Source organism: Chiloscyllium plagiosum, chromosome 2, assembly GCF_004010195.1.
Source record: "Chiloscyllium plagiosum isolate BGI_BamShark_2017 chromosome 2, ASM401019v2, whole genome shotgun sequence".
In the NCBI taxonomy this organism is placed as follows: domain Eukaryota; kingdom Metazoa; phylum Chordata; class Chondrichthyes; order Orectolobiformes; family Hemiscylliidae; genus Chiloscyllium; species Chiloscyllium plagiosum.
The window spans coordinates 61173360-61196030 of record NC_057711.1 but is presented as its reverse complement, the minus strand read 5'-3'; the positions used below and the strand labels follow the sequence as shown (position 1 = coordinate 61196030).

Sequence of the window (22671 nt, the reverse complement as noted above, 5' to 3'; positions counted from 1 at the left end):
AATGCTCTCTCTTGACATTCACACTCTAACACTCATGCACAAACCCTCTCACAGGCATATACTCCATCACATTCAAGTATGCACACACACACACATTCTCACAAAGATTCACACATTTTCTCTTTCACGTACATGCACACATATAAGGCTATGGGATGAATTTGCATTTGCAGATTTACTCTATTTTGTTGAAAAAGCACACAATCTGGATGCAGTCAGTCCATGTGACATTTTATCAATCCCTACTTTGGAAATAGATTCAAGGTTGGGATAACAGACAGACTCTAACCTCGCACATCTAATGCACTGTCTGAGCTGAGATGTCACCTTTTTTTAATAAAACCTAAGTTATCTTAGGAATGTGACTTGAAAGAAGTTCTAGGGTTTGCATATTAATGAATCGAAACCTGCAAATCCATTCTAAGTGATTAAGGACTTAACAGCAATCTAGGTTTGTTCAATACATCATATCAGTTGTATGACACTTTGATCTTTGTCCTATGTGTCCAGTGATCTTGCCCCACAAGCTACCTAAAGAAGGAGCTCCGAAAGCTTGTACCTCCAAATAAACCTGTTGGACTATAACCTGGTGTTATGTGATTTTTAACTTTGTCAACCCCGGTCTAACACTGGCATCTCCACCATGTGTTAAAATTAATTATGAGCAATTCTCCATCATTTTGTACCTTGACTGTATTACTATCATTAAATTCAAATAAATTAAACTTTTCATACAATTTCTAAAGGAAAACATCTTACTGTCTTTTTATGATGATGCAATTGAGATGGATCTTGTGATGCTTGAACAAACTCGGCCGATATTTCTAAACGCCACTTAATAGTTTTACTTATGACATGTCTACCACACACTGGTAACATTTACAAAGAAAACATAACCGAAGAACAGCAATAACTGCTATGATCTGTTAAATTATTCAGGTACAGGCTTATGGTCTGTCTTGAATAATGTCAGTATCACCATAAGCTTATATCAGACACCACTAGCTTTCCACCTACCTGACCCTCAGTGGTTTGTTGTTGTTCAGCAGCAAATTGAGTGACAAGGCCAGGAATAGTTGGAATAAAGAATGGAACAGATTTGGGCACTTTAGGTGGTTCTTTGGGTTGATTTCTTTTCTGTAGATCAGCCAAACAAGAGAGATTAAGAATCAGAGCTTGAAAAATAAAGAAGTTTTAAAATCACAAGGTTTGATTAAACATATCAAACTGAAGATGCAATTACATAATTACAACAATCCAACCAATTAAAATTATCTTTAAGTTCTCAAAAAACATATGGATCGTGAAAACATGGCTTTTTGATAAAGTAAGTAGATAAACATTCAAAATAGAGTCAATGTTTAACTGAAATTTGTATATAAATAAATTTCCAATGTTTAAGCTAAGAATGAGTGAACAAGACCTCATGCAAACACTCAGTGGAAAGATGTGCACAAAAAGTAGAAAAATTACTACTGTAACGTTTCTTTAAAAGCATGTATTAGTTTCACATAACGCTATAAACAACAGCATTAAAATACTCAATCCAGAAATTTAGAATACAAGGTTGCAGAGTATTTGCTACCTTGATAACATCGAGGTTGAGGAGATTTTTCCAGCGTGATTCTGGAAGCAATGAGAGTGTTACCAACTGCTCTCCGAGCTGTTCAGCTGACTCATATATTATCATTTGGTCGTCTTCTTCCTCTTCAATGTCTGAAGCCTCTAGTTCTACAGCAAAATAAATAGTTAACACATTATTCTTCTTAAACTTGCTTTTTAAAATGAAATTGAATGGAAAAGAAATGGCAAGGTACAATAAACTTAACATTTAAGTTCTAAAAAGACTGTGCTTGTAATTGAACTTTCACATATAATACATCTTCCAGAGAGAACTCAAGAAAGCAACATATTAAGATTTTCACATAACTTTAATGATATGAATAGAATCAGTTATCAGCCTGAAAAACTAAATATTAAATGCAACTTATGTAAAATTCAAAATTAAAACCTTGTCGTTGGCACACTCCAGGAAGCATTATGAAAGTAGGTTGGTAATCAGCAGGCAGTGGTCGAAGGGAAATAACATTATACAGCGTCTTGTTGGACCTAAATAAAACAGGGATAAATAAATTATGATTTGCTGTTCATCCCAATTACCATAGCTATTGGTATACATTTCACGGTCATCACGTCGATTGATTTATTTTTTGCAAAGAGACATCCATTTTCCTGATTTAAAATCCTTGATATTGCATTGATTTATGACCCTTACTGTTCCAACTCACTTGTGGTAATGTGCAATTCTGGTTCGATAGGTCAATATAACTTTCATTTTCTATAGTGCCTTTCATACATCACAGTGCTGTACAGCCCAACACAATCAATGAATTGCTTTTACAGTGCACAGACAATTGTTTTGAATGCAAACAGGGCGACCAACATTTAGAACACAAGTGTGACTTGAACCCATAACTTTTTGCTATCTGTAACATAAACAGAACTTTAGCAAACTATACCTAGCGTTTAAGAAACAAACATGTTTTCAAACTTTTCACATTACACAAAGCTTGGAAATGTAATAAATGGTAAGAGGAATAGTAGTAGGCTTCAAGAGAATATAGATGTGTGAAATGGTCAGATACATGACATTTGGCAGGAGTGTGACGTGTTTTGGAGAAAAGAAAGTTAAGTGGATGCAGCAGCAGAGACTCCTTATGGTTCAATACACAGATTTTTGATGATGGTAAAACAACTTGGATTCCACATATGCTGACAACACCCAGCTCTGTCTCACCACCACTTCCAGTGTCAATATTGTTCACCATACATTCCAGGATAACTATGATGATGACTGAGACCATTATCTTTAGTCACTGTCCCAAATTGCAATTCCTAGACATTTATTTCATCAGTCCATCTGGCAACTGTCTGACGTTGAACTAGAGGATCTGTAATCTCGGGATTGTATTTGATCCCAAAAGGAGCTTCTGACCATACATCCACTCAATCAGGAAGATGCTCTCTGTTGCTTTAGCTCATTGGTGATAAACTTTCATCAATGCCTATCTTCTTTAAAATTCACTATTCCAGAACTTTGCAGTCTTCACCCTCCACCAACTTGAGCTCTGCTTGGCGGATCCTAACTTATACCTCGTTGCGTTCACCCATCATACTTATACTTGCTGACCTACTCTTGTTATGGTCCAGCAATGTCTCAATTTTGAAATTTTCATCATCAAAATGTGTGTCTTTGGCCTTGCCAATCCTTTCTTTTTTGTATCCTCCTTGAGTCCCAAAACTCTGAGATCTCTGTGCTCATTCACACTCCCAATTTTAATCTCTGTAGCACTGAGAGTAACTACACTCATATGCACTGTGCCAATTTTGTTCAATGCTCCTAGTAAACAGCTTAGGTCATTTACTACTTAGTAGGGGAAGGTTCCTGAGCATTGTGCCTCACACAGGCCCATCTCTCCAAATACAAATTGACATTGAAAGCTCTATTTCGTTCAAATCATCATGTTCCTGTTATCTCTTTTGAGAGTTTACCATATTACTATATGTGCTTAGTACATTGGCAGAAGTAATTTAAATTTTAATTGCAATTATTAATATCCTTGAATACTGACACTATGCAAGAAACTAACTGGTCTTTGAAGGCAGAAATTATATTACAACCTTCAAGATACTAATAGTTTCCACATACCTTTTGAACAAATGATTACATTAACATAGTCAACAATCATGGGTAAAAAGGAGAAGGGGAGAACTGCAAATGCTGGAGAATCAGATTCAAAAATGATGGCACTGGAAAAGCATAGCAGGTCAGGCAATATCCAAAGAGCAGGAGAGTCAACGTTTCGTGCATAAACCCTTGATGAAGGGCTTAAGCCCAAAACGTCGACTTCCCTGCTCTTCGAATTGTGAGTAAAATTGGAACATTACACTTTCGTATCAGAAAATTGCTGAAAATAACAAAAAAAAAATTGTTCTGTAAAAACTGCACATACCAGAGGTAAATTCCCAAATTATCCACATGAGCAGAAGCTAGGAAGTCTCCAGTGGGGGACATAGTAATACTGACAGCTGCCAAGTCAACCAAGAAGCAGTCTATTAGGCTGAAAGGGAGAGAGAAAAGAAGTGAAATAATAATGTGAATTTCAAATTTAAACTTTGAATATATAATAAAATTTGATTCTAAACATTCTCAGCTCTTTCTACCCAAGGGTCCTTAGATGTCCAAATGAATTTAAGGAACAAACTGAATGAACTGCAAACACATCAGTAGCCATTACTGTGACATGACTGTAAGATGGTCAAAATTGGAACTAAATATACTAGATAAGGTAATTTCCAAGAAACTTACTGAAAATTGAAGAGTAGAGAAGGACGAAACACTTCAATGCAAAGGGATGATATGAGTGACTAGTAGGTAATGGAGACCAACTACAAATAGGACTGTCGTGATACGTGAGGTTTATATTCTGGAAATCAAGCCCCACTGTTTCTGGGGTCATTGTGAGCATGAAAAGGATTTAGTCAAACAATCCAGAGTCTCCAAATTTGCCTAGTTGATGAACTCAAGTTAAAAGAAAACACAGCTAGGCAGCTTCAGAGTGGGAAAGCGCCTGTCCCTGATGGTCTCCTGGGTGAGTTTTATAAGGAGTTTATAGGGATTCTGTCAGGGCCTATGTTGGAGATGTACAATCGCTCCTATATGCATGAATGCCTCCCGCCATCTTTAAGAGAAGCTAATATTTCCTTAATTCTTAAGAAGGGGAAGGTTCCTGAGCATTGTGCCTCACACAGGCCCATCTCTCTATTAAATTCAGATTTCAAGATTCTGTCCAAGATCCTGATGCTGAGATTGGAAAGGGTGTTGCCCCCCCAGACAAGCTTTATAAGGGGCCATAGGTCCTCTAATGATATTAGAAGGTTGCTGAATATGGTCCAAGTTTATCAGCAACGATCAATTCAGGGGTTGGTGATTTCCTTAGATGCAGAGAAAGCATTTGACCGGGTGGAATGGCCGTATTTTTTTTTATGTCTTAGAACAGTTTGGGTTGGGTGGAGTCTTTGCTAGGTGGGTGGAGGTTTTATATCACCACCCTCTGGCCACAGTCATCACCAACTGGGTGAAGTCTGGGAATTTTAGGTTTGGCAGGGGTAGTTTGACTTTAGTCCTCAATACACTCCCTACCTCTCCCGCCACAGGCCTCCAATAAACACGGAGCCTGTGGCATGTCCAGAATCAATGGATAAGAGTACCTACACTTACGCCTGTAATTGGCGTACTCTTACCCATGATTCTGGACATGCCACAGGCTCCATGTTTATTGGAGGCCTGTGGCGGGAGAGGTAAGGAGTGTATTGAGGACTAAAGTCAAAGTAGACCCGATATCTCTCCTCTTAGGTCTACCAAATTTACCATCTTTAGACGGGCATGGGAAGAAACTATTTAATATTCTTGCATACTGTGCATGGAAGAATATCCTGATGAATTGGGTGTCTGAGAACCTGCCGGGCTTGCTGGGATGACAGAAATTAATTATGGAGCACATTCCATTTGACTTGTTTTTTTACAAACATGGTGCACCACACAACAGACCATTTTTATAAGACATGTCAGCCCTACTTGAGGTATTTGGATATAGATTTGTCAGTTATCTTAACTAGGGTGTTTGTTTAATCAGGATGGTTAGATTTGTCAAGCCCTGGGCCCTAGAGAGAGTCTCCTGAGTTGTATATATACAATGCTCCCGTTCCTTCGTTTGGGAGCTTTGCATCAAGCATAGCTATTCTGTATTTTGTGGATTTTTTGTTTTTGTTTGCTTTTCTTTCTTTTGGTGTTGCTTTGCACAGTGTTAGGGTTTGTTTTGTATTATAGGGTAGGTTAGTAGACAGTAGTATTGTAACTTGTTTTTTTTTCTTTTTATTATACAGATATACAGATTGTATTTTTCAATAATTTTATATGTTTGTAAAGTTAGAAAAATTTGCTAATAAATATATTTACAAAAAAAACAGATCAGGTTTCAGTACTTAACAAGAAAATAACTGTATATTATAAACAAATTATCTTTAACCAATGGCAATTAGGAAACATGAACCACTAACTTATAATATTACAACTTAAACTCTATCTCGTTAACTTTCCCACAACCCAAAGTACAAGTTTTTGGAGGGTGTTGGGGATGGTTTTCTAGAATAGTATGTTGAAGAGTCACCTTCAAGGCATGTTCTTTTAGATCTAATAGTATATAATAAAAAAGGTTAATTAACAATCTCAAGTTAAAGAACTTTAGGATGAGTGACTACAATATGATAGAATTTTACAATATGTTTGAAAGTGAGGTAGTTTAATCTAAAGTGGTGACTTATAAGTCAATGTTCAGATAACTGAATGTGGGTCCATTACAGGCAGAGTCAGGACAACGTATAATGGGGAAAATGAGAAATGGCAGAGAAGCTAAATGATGGTTTCATATCTGTTTTCACTGAGGAAGATATGAGAAATCTCCCAGAAGTAGAGATCCAGGTAACCAGGGAGAATGAGGAGTTGGAGGAAATTACTATTAAGAAAACGACTGTACTGGAAAAATTAATGTGTCTGAAAGCTGATAAAATCCCAGAATCTGAAATTTACATCCCATAATATTGAAGGAAGTGTCTATTGAAAAAGTTATTGTATTAGTGATTATCTTCCAAAATTCTATAGATTTTGGAATGATTCCTGTGAATTTGATGTTAGCAAATGTCACACTATTATTTAAGAAGAGAGTGGGATAGAAAACAAGGAACAATGCAAGTTGAGGGGAAAGAAAATGACAGAATCTATTATAAATAACGTGATAAGTAAACATTTGGACAAAAATAATCTAATTGGGCATAGTCAGTGTGGATTTACAAATGTGAAATGGCATTTGATGTGCTTGTTGGAGTATTTTTAAAAGTGTTACCATCAAAATTAATAGAGAAGAGCCAATAGACATTATATACTTATATTTTCAGGAGGCTTTTGATAAGGTCCACCAGAAGAATGATTAAAAAAAATTAAAAGTTCATGGGATAGAAGGTAGTGGCATGGATTAATGATTGGCTAACAGACAAAAAACCAAGAGTAGGAACAAATAGTTCATTCTCGCAACAGCCGGCTGTGACTCATGGGGTACTGCAAGGATCAGTACTTCGGCTCCAGCTGTTCACAATATGTATCAATGATTTGGACATGAGACCAAATGTGAGGAAAATGTAAAGGGCTTTCAGTATGATTTGAACAGGCTTAGTGAATGGGCAAGAGCAAAGCAGATGGAATGTAATGTGGAAAACTGAAAGGGAACGTTAGACTTTATGGTAAGACGATTTGAGTAGAGGGTAGTGAACTCTTGTTTCGGCTGTATAGGTGCTTGGCTTTAATGCACCTGGAGTATTTTGTGCAGTTTTGGTCTCCTTATCTCAGGAAAGATATTACTGCTATGGAGGGAATGCAACAAAGGTTCACTAGACATGTTGCTGAGATGACGGGACAGTCCTGCGAAGAGAGATTCAGTACACTGTACCTGTACTCTCTAGGTTTGAAGAGGTAATCTCATTGAAATTCACAAAACTCTGAAAGAAATAGACAGAATAATTGCTGGCAAGATATTTTCTCTGATTGGGTGTCTAGTACCAGGGCACAGTAAGAGGGATGCTACTTAGGCTTGAGATGAGGATAAATATCTTTACTCAGAGGATTGTGAACTATTAAAATTCTCTTGTCTTTAGAGTACTTTAAAGGGAGAGTTGATGGATTTCTGATTGCCAATGCCAGACAGGATTATGGAAATGGGGTTATAAAAGCATTGAAAGGTTCAATCAGCCAAAATCCAATTTAATGGCAGGACAGACACAACAGGATGAATGGCCTACTCCTGTTCCTATGTTCTTGAACAGAGTCAGACAAGACATATTAAGGATGGAAAACAAAAAATAAAATCAGGAAACACAGTTTAATAAGACAAGTTTAGACCACAGGATTCGATGAGTTGCTTTCTTTCCCTTCCCGCAATTCCTATCTATTTCTTTGCTGTTGACACAAGTTGTTTGGACACCAATGCTCTTGCTCATTCACTGGTTCAGGATCCATCCTTTCACTCTCTTTGAAGTTTTTTTTCCCCCGTTTCAACAGGGAATTACAAAGAAAATTGAGTGGAAGACAGCCAGCTATTATTGCAGAATTTCTAGTACCCCAACACAGGGCAAAGAAAAAAAAAGACAAGTTTATTTTTACACCTTCTCTTTGCAGGCTAGGTGGTTCTCCGCTGCAGGAGCTCTACACAAGCCATGGTCAAGATTCCATTGGCTTTGTGATGTCTGCTTCGGCCCTTACATGCAAAATGCAGCATAGAATCTAACTTACAATTTATTCTAGTTAACACAATGTTTTAAAACTGCAGCCATCTCTTTACTGGGTCACCTTGGTTTTAAGCAGTCTCACCCTTTTTTAGTCCACAATCCAAAACTAAAAAGAATAAAAAGATGTGATCCTTGCAGAATTAAGAAGTTAAAAAGTGACTGAAGTCTGCAAGAATACAGGCAGCAGCTGTGAAGTAGTAATTTGTAAAAAAAAAAGTGTAAACAATACAAGCATGTGACAAAAACACTCAGTGCAAAGTAGCTGTTGCATTTCTTAAATCACAATAGTGGCGACATTTCAAAACTACTTTATTGCTATAAATAATTGGGACAGTGGTTGTACCAAAGGTGGAATATAAATGCAGAACTTCCTTTCTACAACATGATTAAGTGCAGCTCAGTGTTCGAAAGGGAAAATTGTGAAGGTTTAGGCAGGGTAAGCATCAATGGACTATCCACTTGGTAAAATGAATTAGCATATGGAAACAGACATCTGGTATTTCACCACTGTGAAGCAAATGTAAGCATCATAGAGTCTTGGTCCCTGAGAATGTATCATCCTATATTTTGCCCATTAGCAGTCCCAATCTTTCTCTATGCGTCTCAAAGAACTTATGTTACAGTATCCAACAACTGTCAAGTACTGGTAATAAAATAGAGGCTTTGTTCATTTTGCAAATTTAACCTTGGCTTATATACTGCTTCAGATTATAAAATGTTAACATATTTACATATTTTACACCTTATAAATGTCCAAAGGAAGGTTAAATCTATTAGAAAGATTCTCAGAGCTATTTTCTAATGTAAATTTTGACAATATTGACAAAAAGTAGTATTAAAACTATAAATTTAGATACATTTTGTACATGCCTACTGTACACAAACTTTAGCTTTTGTGCCACATGTGGTCATATGTATCTGGATGTACACTCTATGCCAATATTTAGCAAACTATCAACATAAGTATTTGTAATCGTTACCCCATTATGGTTAACTGATGAATTATTTAAATGATACAACACTATTTTCTGAAAATCTACTATTCTTCTTCAGTAATTGAACATTGATGTCTAATATTAGGAAATAATATTAAATAGTATAAATCATCTTCTGATTGAAAAAATTTATTACAAGAGTATAAAATAATCATAGAATTTTCTGCTGACAGAGCTTGTGGGCTTTTATTTCAACTTACCATCCCGATGGGAGATCCCAGGTCCTAATGGTGCAGTCCATTGACGCAGAAATTAACCAACGACCATCTGGACTATAAGTCTTCAAAAAAATATTGAGAGAACATATTACAGATTGTTACACAGATTATGTTGTACATTTATTAATAATAAAAATAGCTACAACTTGTGAAATAAAAATAGTACTGGTAATCACTTTGATCAGCTAGTTATCTGTTGAAAGAGACAAAGCTAATCAATGAAATTTTACACAGAGTATATGATTCCACCCTTGCTGAAAAGTCAGAAAAGCGTTTGCTTCTGCTTGAATAGACTGGTTTAGTAGGACTTAAACCATTGCCAAGAAAATCTCAACTCCAAGAGCTACTGATGATCAGGTGGTTGACAGTTCTCTAGTTACAGCACCATTACAGGCTATGGCTACAAAGGTTACAGGTAGTTCCCAAAGAAAAGATGCCAAGTCTTTACTCTGATCCCTCAATTTGGCAAGAAAGCCAGCTACAGTGGATAAAATCCAGTGGTACAAATCCAATGGCGCCTAGCAGATGCCTGCAAGTGGCCAAAGTCCTGAACCCACTGGTCCTAACTTAGCCCTTCTCCATCTCCACCTACCAGTGAAGAAATAAAATTCCTGCCAATGTTTCAGGTCAATGAGTTTTCCTCAGAACTAGAAGTAGTTAGTGGTTAAATAATCTTTAAGGAAGGTTTGGACTCAGAAAAGGGTACAGGCAGAAAAATAAGAACAAAGCTCTATAATTAGGGAGTAATATAGGAGAGATTAAATGGCAAAAGGGATGAAAATTAAATGGTAATGGAACAATTAAAGAAACAAGAGATAGGTTGTGAAATGTAAATGATTACAGCAGAATAGAAGATGGGGTCCTGGATTCAAGTCCCACGTACTTCAGCGGTGTGTAACAACTTGATTAGAAAACATCTAGAAGATGTGGAGGGTGTCTGAACGAGTTGGTTAATCACATCTAGAAGATGGAGAGGTAACAAAAACAAATGCCAAAACAAAAAAATGCTTCTCTAACCTAGTCATATGGCTGAGAAAGATAATTTTACCCAAGGAGAATGGACCACCCAAACAAATGTGTATTGAGAAAGAATCCTCAGCAAAAACATTAGTTGATACCTGCTTCCCTCTAGCTCTGCTACAGCTATCCTTCAATAGCAGGAGCTCTCCATAGCAATGGCAATGGTGGTTAAGATCTAAAGCTGTTGAAATCAATGTTAAATCTTTAAAGTTGTAAAATCCCCACAGAAAGGTGAAGTTTGTTTCTCAAGTCTGCGAGTGACAGAGGTCGAAGTAGAAATACAATTGGAACGCAACTGGAAGCTCAGAATCATGCCTGGAGACTGACAAAAATATTCATAAAAGACCCCTCTCACAATATAGACACACTCTGGCAACAAATAAAGTGTATCAAGTTGGAGAAAATAAATTACTGTTTCACCAGGAGGAACTGTTCGCATTGCACCTCCTGTACTTGCAAAGAAATGTGTTTGAATAGTAGTGCAGGATGTCAAAGAATTCTGAAAGGGATCAGGACAGGGATGTTGCCTTTGGTGGTAGCATCACAATGCAAGTTACTAAAAAAAAATACATTGATTGTGGGATAATGGTGAGATGTAAGGGAATTCAACAATATGTTTTGGGAGTTTAATTCAAAACTTGAGATTGTAATACTATTTTGGTTCTGTTCATTTCAAATAACGCGGGTTTGCTTTTTGGGCAACCAAATGGTGCAGTGTACTAGCATGTTGCTCTTTCATGTGCAATGAGCCCTCTGAAATTTTATGGGTAAATAAGGTTGCAAACCAAGAAGGGTGGTAGTTTCACTGCGGCAACAGCCTCAGTATTTGTGCATTCTAAAGGTTCATTCTTCACAAAAAAGGTTAATATTTAAAACTTCACCTGGCCTCTTTGGTTTCATCAGCCCTTCAAGAGCCACACCCTTAAAGGCAACTGGGAGCCTATTACAATGCCGAACACTAACTTCCAAATTGAAATATGCTTCGTGCTAAAAACAGGCATTTATATCAATTAATTGATATACTACTATGTTGAACATCCAGCAGCAAGACCATAGTATGACATAGCAGAAAAAAATGACCATTCACCAGAGACCCAGATTCAATTCCCGCCTCAGGCAAATGTCAGGTGACTGTCTGTGTGGAGTTTGCACATTCTCCCAGTGTCTGCGTGGGTTTACTCCGGGTGCTCCGGTTTCCTCCCACAATCCAAAAATGTGCAGGTTAGGTGAATTGGCTATGCTAAATTGCCCAAAGTGTTAGATGAAGGGGTAAATGTAGAGAAATGAGTCTGGGTGGGTTGCTCTTCAGAGGGTCGGTGTGGACTTGTTGGGCCGAAGGGCCTGCTTCCACACTGTAACTAATCTAATCTAAATCAAAACTCATCAAGTCTGTTCATTTATACAACATGATCACGGAGTCAATCCTCAACTCCACTTGGCTGCTTTTTCTCCCAATAACCCTCAATTCCCTTACTGATCAAAAATCCTTACCTCCATACTCAAAGACCCACCCTCGACTGCCTTCTGTGGTAAAGAATTCTACAAATTTATAACCAACAAAGAAGAGATTCCTCCCAATCTCGGTCCTAACCGGGTGACCCCTTATCTGAGATTATGCCCTCTGGTCATAGATTCTCTCATAAGGGAAAACAACCTCTCTGCATCTATTCTGTTAAGACTTTTAAAAATTTTGTATGTTTCAACAAGATTGACTCTCATTCTTCTAAGTTTAGATCAGAGTGGTGCTGGAAACGCACAGCAGGTCAGGCAGCATCTGAGGAGCAGGAAAATTGACGTTTTGGGCAAATCATTCTATTCCTGATGAAGGGTTTTTGCCCAAAATGTTGATTTTCCTGCTCCTCGGATGCTGCCTGACCTGCTATGCTTTTCCAGCAACACTGATCTAAACTCTGGTTTCCAGCATCTGCAGTCCTCACTTTTATCTAATTCTTTTAAGTTACATTAAGTACACGTCTAAAATACTCAGCCTAAGACAACAGCCAAGAACAACCTAGTCAACACTCTATGGACTGCCTCCAATACCAGATTATCTGTTTTTAAAAAAGGGAGACTAATAAGTTCACAATATTGTAGCTGTGATCTGACACCCCACACCAACCCAACCTCCACCCCCGGCACTTTCCCCTGCAACCGCAAGAAATGCAAAACTTGCGCCCACACCTCCCCATTCACTTCTCTCCAAGGCCCCAAGGGATCCTTCCATATCCGTCACAAATTCACCTGCACCTCCACGCACACCATTTACTGCATCCGCTGCACCCGATGTGGCCTCCTCTACATTGGGGAGACAGGCCGCCTACTTGCGGAATGTTTCAGAGAACACCTCTGGGACACCAAAAGGTGGTGTTGTCAGAAAACTTGTAAATAGAGATAGTGCGGAATTTGACCACAGTTTTGATTGTATAAAGTGTACAGTAGAGAGCTGAGTACGCAGCTTGTGGGTGTTGAGGATTATGGAGGAGGAGGTGTTGTCACCTAATCTTACTGATTGAAGTCTATGGGTCAGGAAGTTGAGGATCCAGTTACAGAAGTGGGAGTTAGCTATCATTAATTCATTTGTTTTGTTCCAAACATTACATACATATAAATTATTAAGCACCATCAATTTTGCCAGTTTTCCCCATTTGATCCTATTTGCTGCAGTCATTCTGTTTGTACACTCTGTCTCTTCTGTGCCACTGTGTGTATTGTTATCAAATGTCATGCTGTCATTTCCTTTGCTTTGCAAGGCCAGATTTCCCCACTTCCATATTTTTTCCCCTCTAATTGGTACACAATCCTCTGTGGTCTTTCAAATTAATGCTGGGTACATTGCTAGTGTTAAAGGAGATATATGACCTTGTTTGCAGTCACTATGCCCGTTAAGGTAGTGAAAATAGAGCCAGAATCTGTCAGGTAGTTCAGACATTGATTTTATTTTTTAAAACGTGTCTTTTCTTTTTGCCCAACCTACAATGTCAGGAAACACAGGAATAGTCCATTGCAATCCACAACTGCCTGAGAGGAAACATTGCATGCCCCTCTAGATCAGACCAACAATTCATGAGATCAAGTAGCAACCAAATGGAACACGAACATGCATCCCACCATTCCATGCAATCTCATATTAATGTTTTAAAAGTATTATCCATTAAATTTAAGCATCCAACACTGATTCATAACTTTAAGATTGTAAAATGTAGTCAATTCTGCCTTAGTCATTAAATCATGCTGCTGAAATACCAAAAGCAATCCTGAAACCATAAATCATAAGGGTGCATTAAGGTTAGACAAGTTTTGACTTCAATAAGATCCAGCTGCATTCATATACACCTACTAAATCATTAGTCTGCCTATCCTTCACTGACATACAGCATCATATTTAAATATAGCATTTTCTGGGTAAACAAGACTGAAATATTTCAAGTGAAAGGAGTTTCCAAAAATGGGAGAAAATACGGTTTCAACATTGACAAATCATTATATTTCTTGTACAAAATATCATACCATATCATTTATTTGGTTCTGATGTCCAGTGAATCTTCTCACAAACTTTCTTGTTTCACTATCGAGAACCACAATCCTGAAGTCGTCCATAGCAACAGCCAACATACCACTTATGAAAAGGATATAGATGCATTAATTTCTGAAGGGCAATTTGTGAAAATAATAAAACCTTGTGCCACACTGAAATCTGGAAGTCTTAAAAGCATATTTGGATTGAGAGATATTATGGCTTCACTCTCACATTCTTGTCAACTAATATTTATTCAAGTTTACTAAAGCATCGAACAGCAAAATACTGTTATTATACAGACCCATTATCTTGCAGCTCCAAACTGAACCTAAAGATTGAAAACTGCACTTTAAAAAAATACACCGTATAAATTCAGGGGAATATATGGCTTTAAGGAGTCTTGAGGATTTTTTATATCAAAAAAAAATTCCAAACTGTCTCTTTAGGTTTTGTCAATGACTGACACAGACTTGTAATTTAATTCTTTATAAAAAAAGCTATTTTTACCTCTATAATTAATTGTGAAGATACAATATTCAAAACATTTAGTTTTAAGATTTTTCAGGGAAATATTCACCCAGTATTTATTGACGGAATAGTATTAATTTTAATACACAGTTATTAGTATATGAAGAACACTAACAAGAAAGACACTCCACAGGCAAGATTTTTCAGATGGTCATGAATGCTCCTTAAACGATGACTGCTGGTTCTAGGCTCCCCAGTCACTGGGAACATCTTTCCTGCAATTAAACAGTCTAGTCCTGATGGAATTTCATAAGTTCCTATGAGATTCTCCCCTCCTTCTTCTAAATTCCAGTGAATATAGTCATATATGATTCACCTCTCCTGATACATCATGCCTGCTTTCCCAAACATCAGTCTGGTAAATCGTGAATCGTAGCCACAACATCATTCCTCAGATGAGACAACTAAAATTACACACAATATCGTAGAGGGCTGTCAAGGCTGTGCCATTAAGATTACTTAAAGCTGAGCTGGACAATAAAGATATCAGAAATAATCAGTAAGGAAATCAAAACAAATGGAGGAAAGGTAGGAAAATGGAGTTCAGGATTATCGGGTCAGCCACTATCTCACTGAAAGGCTGAGTGGCCTGCATCAGATCTATGTCTTATGGTCAGTGCTTCTCTAATGGAAGTTGTGCTAATGCACCAACTATGCCAGTGGGGTAAAGGATTCTAGAGACGGAGACAAGTGGGAGAACTGTCTCTCGGAATCAGAAAGATCTTTAAGTCGGAGGCTCAACCAAATTTTCTTTTAGATGCTACTTGTACAAATTTATTTTTGGAGTGGGCAATGAGTGCCTTGCAGGCGTACATTGAACTGACATCTGTTATGGACCACGCCAGACCCTTCGAAACATTTCATGGAGGTAGCCAGACCATAATTTGCTAGTTGTTTTTAGTAGCTATAAAGTGGATATTCCAGGAGAGGTGCTGCTGGTCAAATCACTTAGTTTTAAGCAAAATTTAATTTATTTACCAGATTGCCAATGAAACACAAACAAAAGAGAACAGAATACAGAATAACTTAACCTATCCAAAAACCCAACAGATTATCCCAATTTAATAATGCTGTTCCAAATACTTGCAACAATCCCCATAAACACCCCTTGGCACAAAAGGTAAAATCAAACACAGGTTCTCACAGGAGAGACGTCATAGAGAGAACAGCATGAACTTGCTTCTTTGAGTCTAGCAGCTTTTACAACTCTATTGCTAAAAAACCAAACCAAACCAGAGTAAAGCTAATCTGGAAAAACAGGCACTCCCCTTTCATTGTACAAGTGTATTTTTTTCAAAAACACGAAAGCCTGTTGCCTGAGGCAGTATCTATTAGATATAATCAAACTGGCCCCTAAAACCCTTCAAACCCAGACCTTTAGGAGTCTGTGTCTTCTCGGATCTCTCTGAAAAAAAAAACACCAAGGACAGCATAACCTTGTTAAAGGAGCAGCATCGTCACACATATTTTTCAGGCAACTCTGTAATAACCTGAAAGTCTGTTCGTTATTGATGCACATCATTGCAATAGACTCCACTACTATGCTACTTCTCGAGAAAGCAATGCAGATCCTCCATTGGTATTAATGTCTTTTAGCATGTTTAGTACCAATCAATGGGGGACTCAGGAATTTCCAGGAGGGTCATCTTTCTACACTGTTAACAGGAACATGAATCAAACAATTTATGACATATGTTTCATAACTATTGTTCCAATAATCGGTGCACACATAGAAGTCAAGTATAGAATCAGTAATTTCCAAAAGAGATCAACCAAAAGTATTTTATTCTTCATTTTGTGACATGCCCATATAACACTTATAAATAATTGAAGATTACGTTCATTATTACTTATCCATTTTGAGATATTTCTGCCCACGGCACTTGGACAAGTAAGTTAAGATGATGTAAAAAGCAATTCCAAGAAGCATAAGTAGACAACGAGAGTTTAAAAAGAGAATACTTTACAATATTTCTCACCTGTCTCTATGTAGCAAAATGCTAGCTGGCGATGCATCTAGTGTTGTTGTGTAAATCAATTCCTTTGATTTAAATTTCCAAAATTTGATCATTTTATCCCCACCAGCAGTAATTGTGAACAGATTCAGTCCATCGACAGCAACCCCTCGGATCTGGCCTTCATGAGCTGAAGAAATTATGTGAATAGTCATTTTAGCATATTGACTAGAACAATTATTGTATAATTCTATGTACTCAATCACTTAAGTTGAAACAATCTCCATTAATTTTCAAGTGCAAATGGGACTAGTTTAGTTTGAGAAACCTGGTCAGCAGGACCAAAGTATCTGCTTCCATGCTGTATGAATCTATAAAATCCAATGCAGCATGAGGGGCTGCTACAATGCTGAATGGACAGTCCTCCAGATGAGAATTTAAACCAAGGCCACATTAGCCTGTGCCATTTGTGGATCTAAGTGTCTCCCTCAGTGAACACCATCAGAAATAAAGCAATTATCAAATTAATTGGCATGCGGAAGAGGGAGAGTTGATCAGTACAAAATGATCATAAGTCAATATACCAAGTCACTTCAAATAAAGTCTTGAAGCACTTTAAGACACTACAATAAAGTGCAAAAGAAATAAAAGCTTAATTTGGCCTAGAAGGTTCACGATGGTTCAATAAAGGATGCTCTATGTGGTTTTGTATTAAAGTATATCTACAGGACCCTCAGATTCACCCTTATTCAGCAATTAACTTATCTCCTCTGCTATACAATAAAAAAGACAAGTTTTGTATTTGAAAATAGACAGGGAAAAGATCATTTTATCGTGATGCTGAAAGCTGAATTATCCAACAATCTGGAAATACACAAGAAGATTCATCTTGACACAGAGTCTGACACAGGATACAGATTAAATGAGTAAAAGAAAACTTGACAGATGAGATATAATGTGGGAAATACAAGGTTCGTCGGAACACTAAGAGCTGAATATTATGTAAGTGGGAGAGACAGTAGAAAGCTGCAGAGGGATTTAAGGGTCCCTATGCATAAATTACAAAGTGAAAATCCAAGTTCAGCAGATAATACAGAAGGTAGATGGACATCACTCATTACTTTCAAAGAGAAAAAAAACGGAATTCTTGCTAAAACTATACAAGGTCAGTTTAGTAAGACCAGTCAGCTGCGATACTGTGAATAGTTTTGTCCTCTTGTCTAAAGGAAGATATACTGACATTGGAGGTGGCCCAGAGAAGGTTCACTCCGGGTGTGCAGCTATTTTGCTCTGATCATTTTTTAGAATTATAAGCAAAAATAGATGACGAAAGACAGACAGAAATTAAGCCCTTTAATGGCAGTGGTGCTTCTGATTCGATTAAATTTCTATAGTAGCTCATGTCAAAAATTCAGTTGTCGAGTGTTTTGCATTATGCTGTCATCTAAGTTGATCTAACATGATGTTCCCATACTTCGGGGACAAAAAGATGTTTTGCACAAAAGGTGTTATGTTACTTAACAATAATCCAACTCAATTTCTACATTTTATGGTTTTTCATTCATTTGTCTACACAATTAAACCAAATAAATGTTTCCAATCATTATCTTGTCCTTACCTTTGTCTTTACCATACTGCCCTCTATGGATGCCCGATTGCATGTTATATACATCCACTTGGCCTGAAGAAAGGCCAACAACAGCAAAATTCCCACAAGATGTAAGATCCACAGCCTAAGAATGCAACAAAATTAATAGACAAGTGCAGTTAATTTTTAAATGCTTCAATTCAACTGTAAAATATACTGCATTTGCAAATAAGCAACAGAGAAATTAGAAGGACAGACTTTCATCATTGCCTTGCTGGACCTTTAGGCATGAACCATGGAAGCACTTGACTTTGATTTCAGTTTTGTTATTTTTGTTTTCTTTCTCTTGTTTCAATTTATTTATTTTTACTTTTGATCTTTCTCAAGCACCATTGCATTTTTTTAAAAGAACATTACATACACCCTCTCCATTCGTTTTATGCTGTTTTTCTTCACTGTCTTTAGGCAAGTGGTTAGAAAAATATGTAGTGGCAGATGAACAGTGATTAGTTATTCTAATTCCCTAGGTTAGACAGTGTGATGAAACATGTCCAGGAAATTATTGGCCAGTTTGCTTACCATTTGTAGTAGGAACAGTAGTGCAATCTTTACTAAAGGAGAGAATAGAAGGACATCTGGAAATGTGAAATATAGGATTTTGAGAGAAAGATCTTGCATAGAATTGCACGGCTGATCTGTTAATATTTTAAAGACGACATTTCCATTCACCTCAACAAACTGACTCCTTCATATAAAACGAATTTATCTCCACCTGAAATATATTCGAATGACCTTGCTTCTGAGGCAGAGATTTCCAAAGTCACAATCATCAGAAACATTTTTTTGACCTTGATCCTAAAATGTCAACCCTTAATTTTAAAACAGTGTCCTTATTTCTAGACTCACTGAAAAAAAATAGGGAGAATCCTCCAAAGATTCTAATTTTACAAACTTTGGCAATCCAAAGGTTTCACAATGCTTCTGAAATGCATTCTCTTTGAAGTTGGAAGTCTTTGTTTCTTTCCTTCACAGGAGGGCATTTTCCTTGCTGAAACAAGCAACTTTTACTTTGCAGCATCCTGAATCTCTAAAACAGGCAATTTATTCCTTGTAGTATCTTGAATCATTGGGACATTGGTTGTCCCTTCTCAATGCAAGCTTTTATAGAATTGTATGCACCATATCTTCAATTTGTGTTAGCAGATTTTTGTTCTCAATCAGCCTGTAGATGTGTGATGACTCTTTACTTCAACTTGTTGATTTGCTTGACATTCTCATTTGCCCTCAACAATTGCATTATTGGTGAAACCAACATGTTACCTTCAATGGTTCTACAACTTGAGATTTACTACTTACTGAGCATGACCTCAGTCACTATTATTGAGGACTCTTCCCAGAAATAAAAGTCAATAAAAGATTCTGCTTTAAACTGTCTCTGTCATGTCACATAAGCATATAACATCAGACTAGAACCTATCATAACTATTCACCAACATGTGTTGCACTTTGAATGACATTAATTAAATGAAGTCATATCAGTTTAACTCAACTGGGACACATGACCCACTGACCATCTTATTGCTTCTGCGCCCTTGCAAACCTTGCTGATTCTTGCAGATTGAACACTCTTCAATGTTATAGCCATAGAAAACATTTCTGTCAAACTAGTATAGTCACAGGTTCCCACCTTGTTGATAGCACTGATCAAATTACTAACAACATAGCTAATCTCAATTAATTCTACTTCAGTTTGGGTTCCATCACATGTTTAGGGAGTCCTACGAGATTTTCTACTGGTTGTCATTAAACTAGCTGGTTGTCAACCATCTGTTTCTTTAGCTAGTTTTACTCTTTCTATTTGAAGTTGATTGAGATCACAAATGCATTTCTACTCTTGAGTATGATGCATGCACAAGTTTTCTACTATCTGGCATCCCTCATATTGGACAGTTGCTTGGGATATATCTTTAATCTTAAGTACTAAGCCTCATAGATCACATAGTTGTATTGCTGTCAGTTGTAGACCGTTTTCCTAACCATGGCTCACAATCTGACAACAGTGATGATCCTCCCAGTGTCCAACTTAAGATTTGTAAGATTGCCAACAACATAAATACCAACTTATCAAATTTAAGGTCAGGATCACCTAATTCTACAAGAACATTTTAGGTATTCTTTCTATTGTAGAACGTTTTGACTTACTGGCCTCTTTGTTATTATTTCTTGCTTTTCTAAGACTGTACCTCATTTCAGCATATTTTTTTAAAGTGACGGACTGTTGAAAAATGGCATTCATTTTTAATAGCTAGAAACTGGTTGCATTGGAGAGTTTTTTTTGTTTCACAGTGCTAACAGGAAATTCCAGTATCAGGTGCCTCCTACCCACCATACTGGTTTCTCAGCATGCCTTTACTGATTTTCTACCTTGAAAAATGAATAGATTCTGCTGATTTCCAGTGCTAAGGTTGACCTTCTCCTTTAAGGATTGATTTGTGCTCCTTTCAGACTTTGCATCACTCACCACCTGAACAGTTCTCTCTCGAGCACAACTTCTTTGGATTGTAAAATTTCTCTTATTTCTTTTTTTTTAGCATGATTCCTGCTCAACATAGTTTAACTAAATGCTTCTTGCTTTTAGTATGATTTTAATAAAGGATCATTATTTTTGCTTGTTATTTTTGCAAACATCTAGCTTTTTTCTTCCATTAGATCAGCGTGGTTAGGCTTCTTAGCTTTCAGTGCCACTTGAATTTTGGCTTTGTGACATAAATTCTGCTGCCAACAATTTTCCTTGCTGTAGTCATGCCTTAGTTTCGCCATCATTTTATCTCAGCTGCAAGTACTTTACAGTATGTTTTTTAGAAAAGAATTCTGTGGCTACCAGGATTTCAGGTCACCTCACCAAGATTCCATTGATTTTCCCGATGGAAGGGGGTGCAAGAGAGTATAACTGGGGTGGGAGGGGTCTTTGATTATGTTGGCTGCTTTCCTGAGTGCAGATGGAGTCAATGGATTGAAGGCTGGTTTGCATGGTGGACTGGGCTACGTTCACATCTGTAATTTCTTGGTCGCATGAATGAAGGTGCACAGTATTTTTTTTAAATGGTGACAGAATGCAAAGTGTTGGTGTCCAATGGAAACTAGATATTTTGGTTCATAAGACACAAAGGCAGCATGCAGGTGGCAGCAAGCAATTCAGAAGACAAATGGAATGAGTGAGGACTGAGTATAGAGTAAAGAAGAATTGTTTCAATTATATAGAACATGATGAGACCACAGATGGAGTGTGCAGTTCTGATCCTTTGCCCAGTGAAGGATAAACTTGCCAAACAGGGAGTGCAGCAGAGGCTTACCAGTTTTGATTCCTATGATAGTGGGACTGTCCCATGAGATTAAGGAACTTCGGTTTGTTTTTTCTGTTCAAAAATATAAGTGATCTCATAAAAACTTACAAAATTTGTAAAGGGATAGACAGGAGTAGCTATCAGGATAGCTATGATCTTGCAAAGTGGCTTTGATGTGCTTTATTTGTCACAGATTATGCGAAGAATTTCAGTGACAACCAATTGGTGAACAGATGAAGAAAAACTTTATTAATAAAATATGACTTTTTTTTCAGCAGTACTCCGTATATTTAATCGCACAACTCTAACTCAGGGCCAGTGGGACCTGGATGTTCACGTACATGGATCTTTGAAAGTGACAGGACATACTGAAAGCAATTAGCAAAGCATATGGGATCTTGGGATTCATAAGTCACCATAGTTACAGAGGACTACTCTCTCATAAGAGAGACATGACTAGTGATGAGTTTAACGTGAAGGTCACCTCGTCTCAGGAGGGGGACAAGGTCAAAAAGATGAGACCTTCTTGGTGATCTCAGCTAGTATGGAATTGAACCCATGCTATTGGTGTCACTGCAATATAAAGCAACCATTCAGCTAACTGAGTTAACCCAAGCCCAGCTTGGGCTTCATAAACAAGGGTAGAGAGTACAAAAGCAGGGATGCTACACTGAATCATTACAAATCTCTACTTAGCTCATAATGAGGATATTGATTTAAGTTTTGGTTATTACACTTTAAGAAGGATGTGAAGATCCATGAGAGGGTGCAGGTAAAATCTACCAGTATGATTCCAGACCGAAGATGCTTGCAGTTCTTGGAGCAAAGAAAATGGAGGGGAATCTCTCAGAGATACAAAGATTATAACATGAATTTTAGAGAAGATAAAACAAAATATTGTTCCCATCGATTAATAGCACAGGACAAGGAGACGCAGATTTAACAGCTAAGGTAAGGGATACAGAGAAAATGGAGAAAGAAATTCTTTATGATACAAAATGATAATAATTTGGAATGGTCTGTCTACAGCTTCTAGGAGATGTTACGTCAGTTAATGTGGTCAGGAGGAAACTCAATGGACATGAGAGCTGCAGGATAGAGGGGGGAAT

General features: G+C 37.3%; 1 protein-coding gene and 1 long non-coding RNA gene across 2 annotated transcripts in view; one reads left to right on the top strand and one right to left on the bottom strand.

Annotated features, from left to right (window-relative positions):
- LOC122560181 overlaps nucleotides 1-9642 on the top strand; it is a 47017-nt gene extending 37375 nt beyond the window's left edge. Inside the window, exon 3 of the long non-coding RNA XR_006314686.1 lies at nucleotides 9566-9642. This is a non-coding gene — a long non-coding RNA (uncharacterized LOC122560181). The remainder of the gene's footprint in view (nucleotides 1-9565) is intronic.
- wdr36 (WD repeat domain 36) overlaps nucleotides 1-22671 on the bottom strand; it is a 99876-nt gene that overhangs the window by 22360 nt on the left and 54845 nt on the right. Inside the window, exons 13-20 of the mRNA XM_043710509.1 lie at nucleotides 18249-18363; nucleotides 16655-16820; nucleotides 14138-14246; nucleotides 9593-9672; nucleotides 4014-4121; nucleotides 2012-2109; nucleotides 1586-1731; nucleotides 1018-1137 (exon numbers count right to left, since the gene is read on the bottom strand). Coding sequence (XP_043566444.1) covers nucleotides 1018-1137; nucleotides 1586-1731; nucleotides 2012-2109; nucleotides 4014-4121; nucleotides 9593-9672; nucleotides 14138-14246; nucleotides 16655-16820; nucleotides 18249-18363 — 942 coding nt within the window. The remainder of the gene's footprint in view (nucleotides 1-1017; nucleotides 1138-1585; nucleotides 1732-2011; nucleotides 2110-4013; nucleotides 4122-9592; nucleotides 9673-14137; nucleotides 14247-16654; nucleotides 16821-18248; nucleotides 18364-22671) is intronic.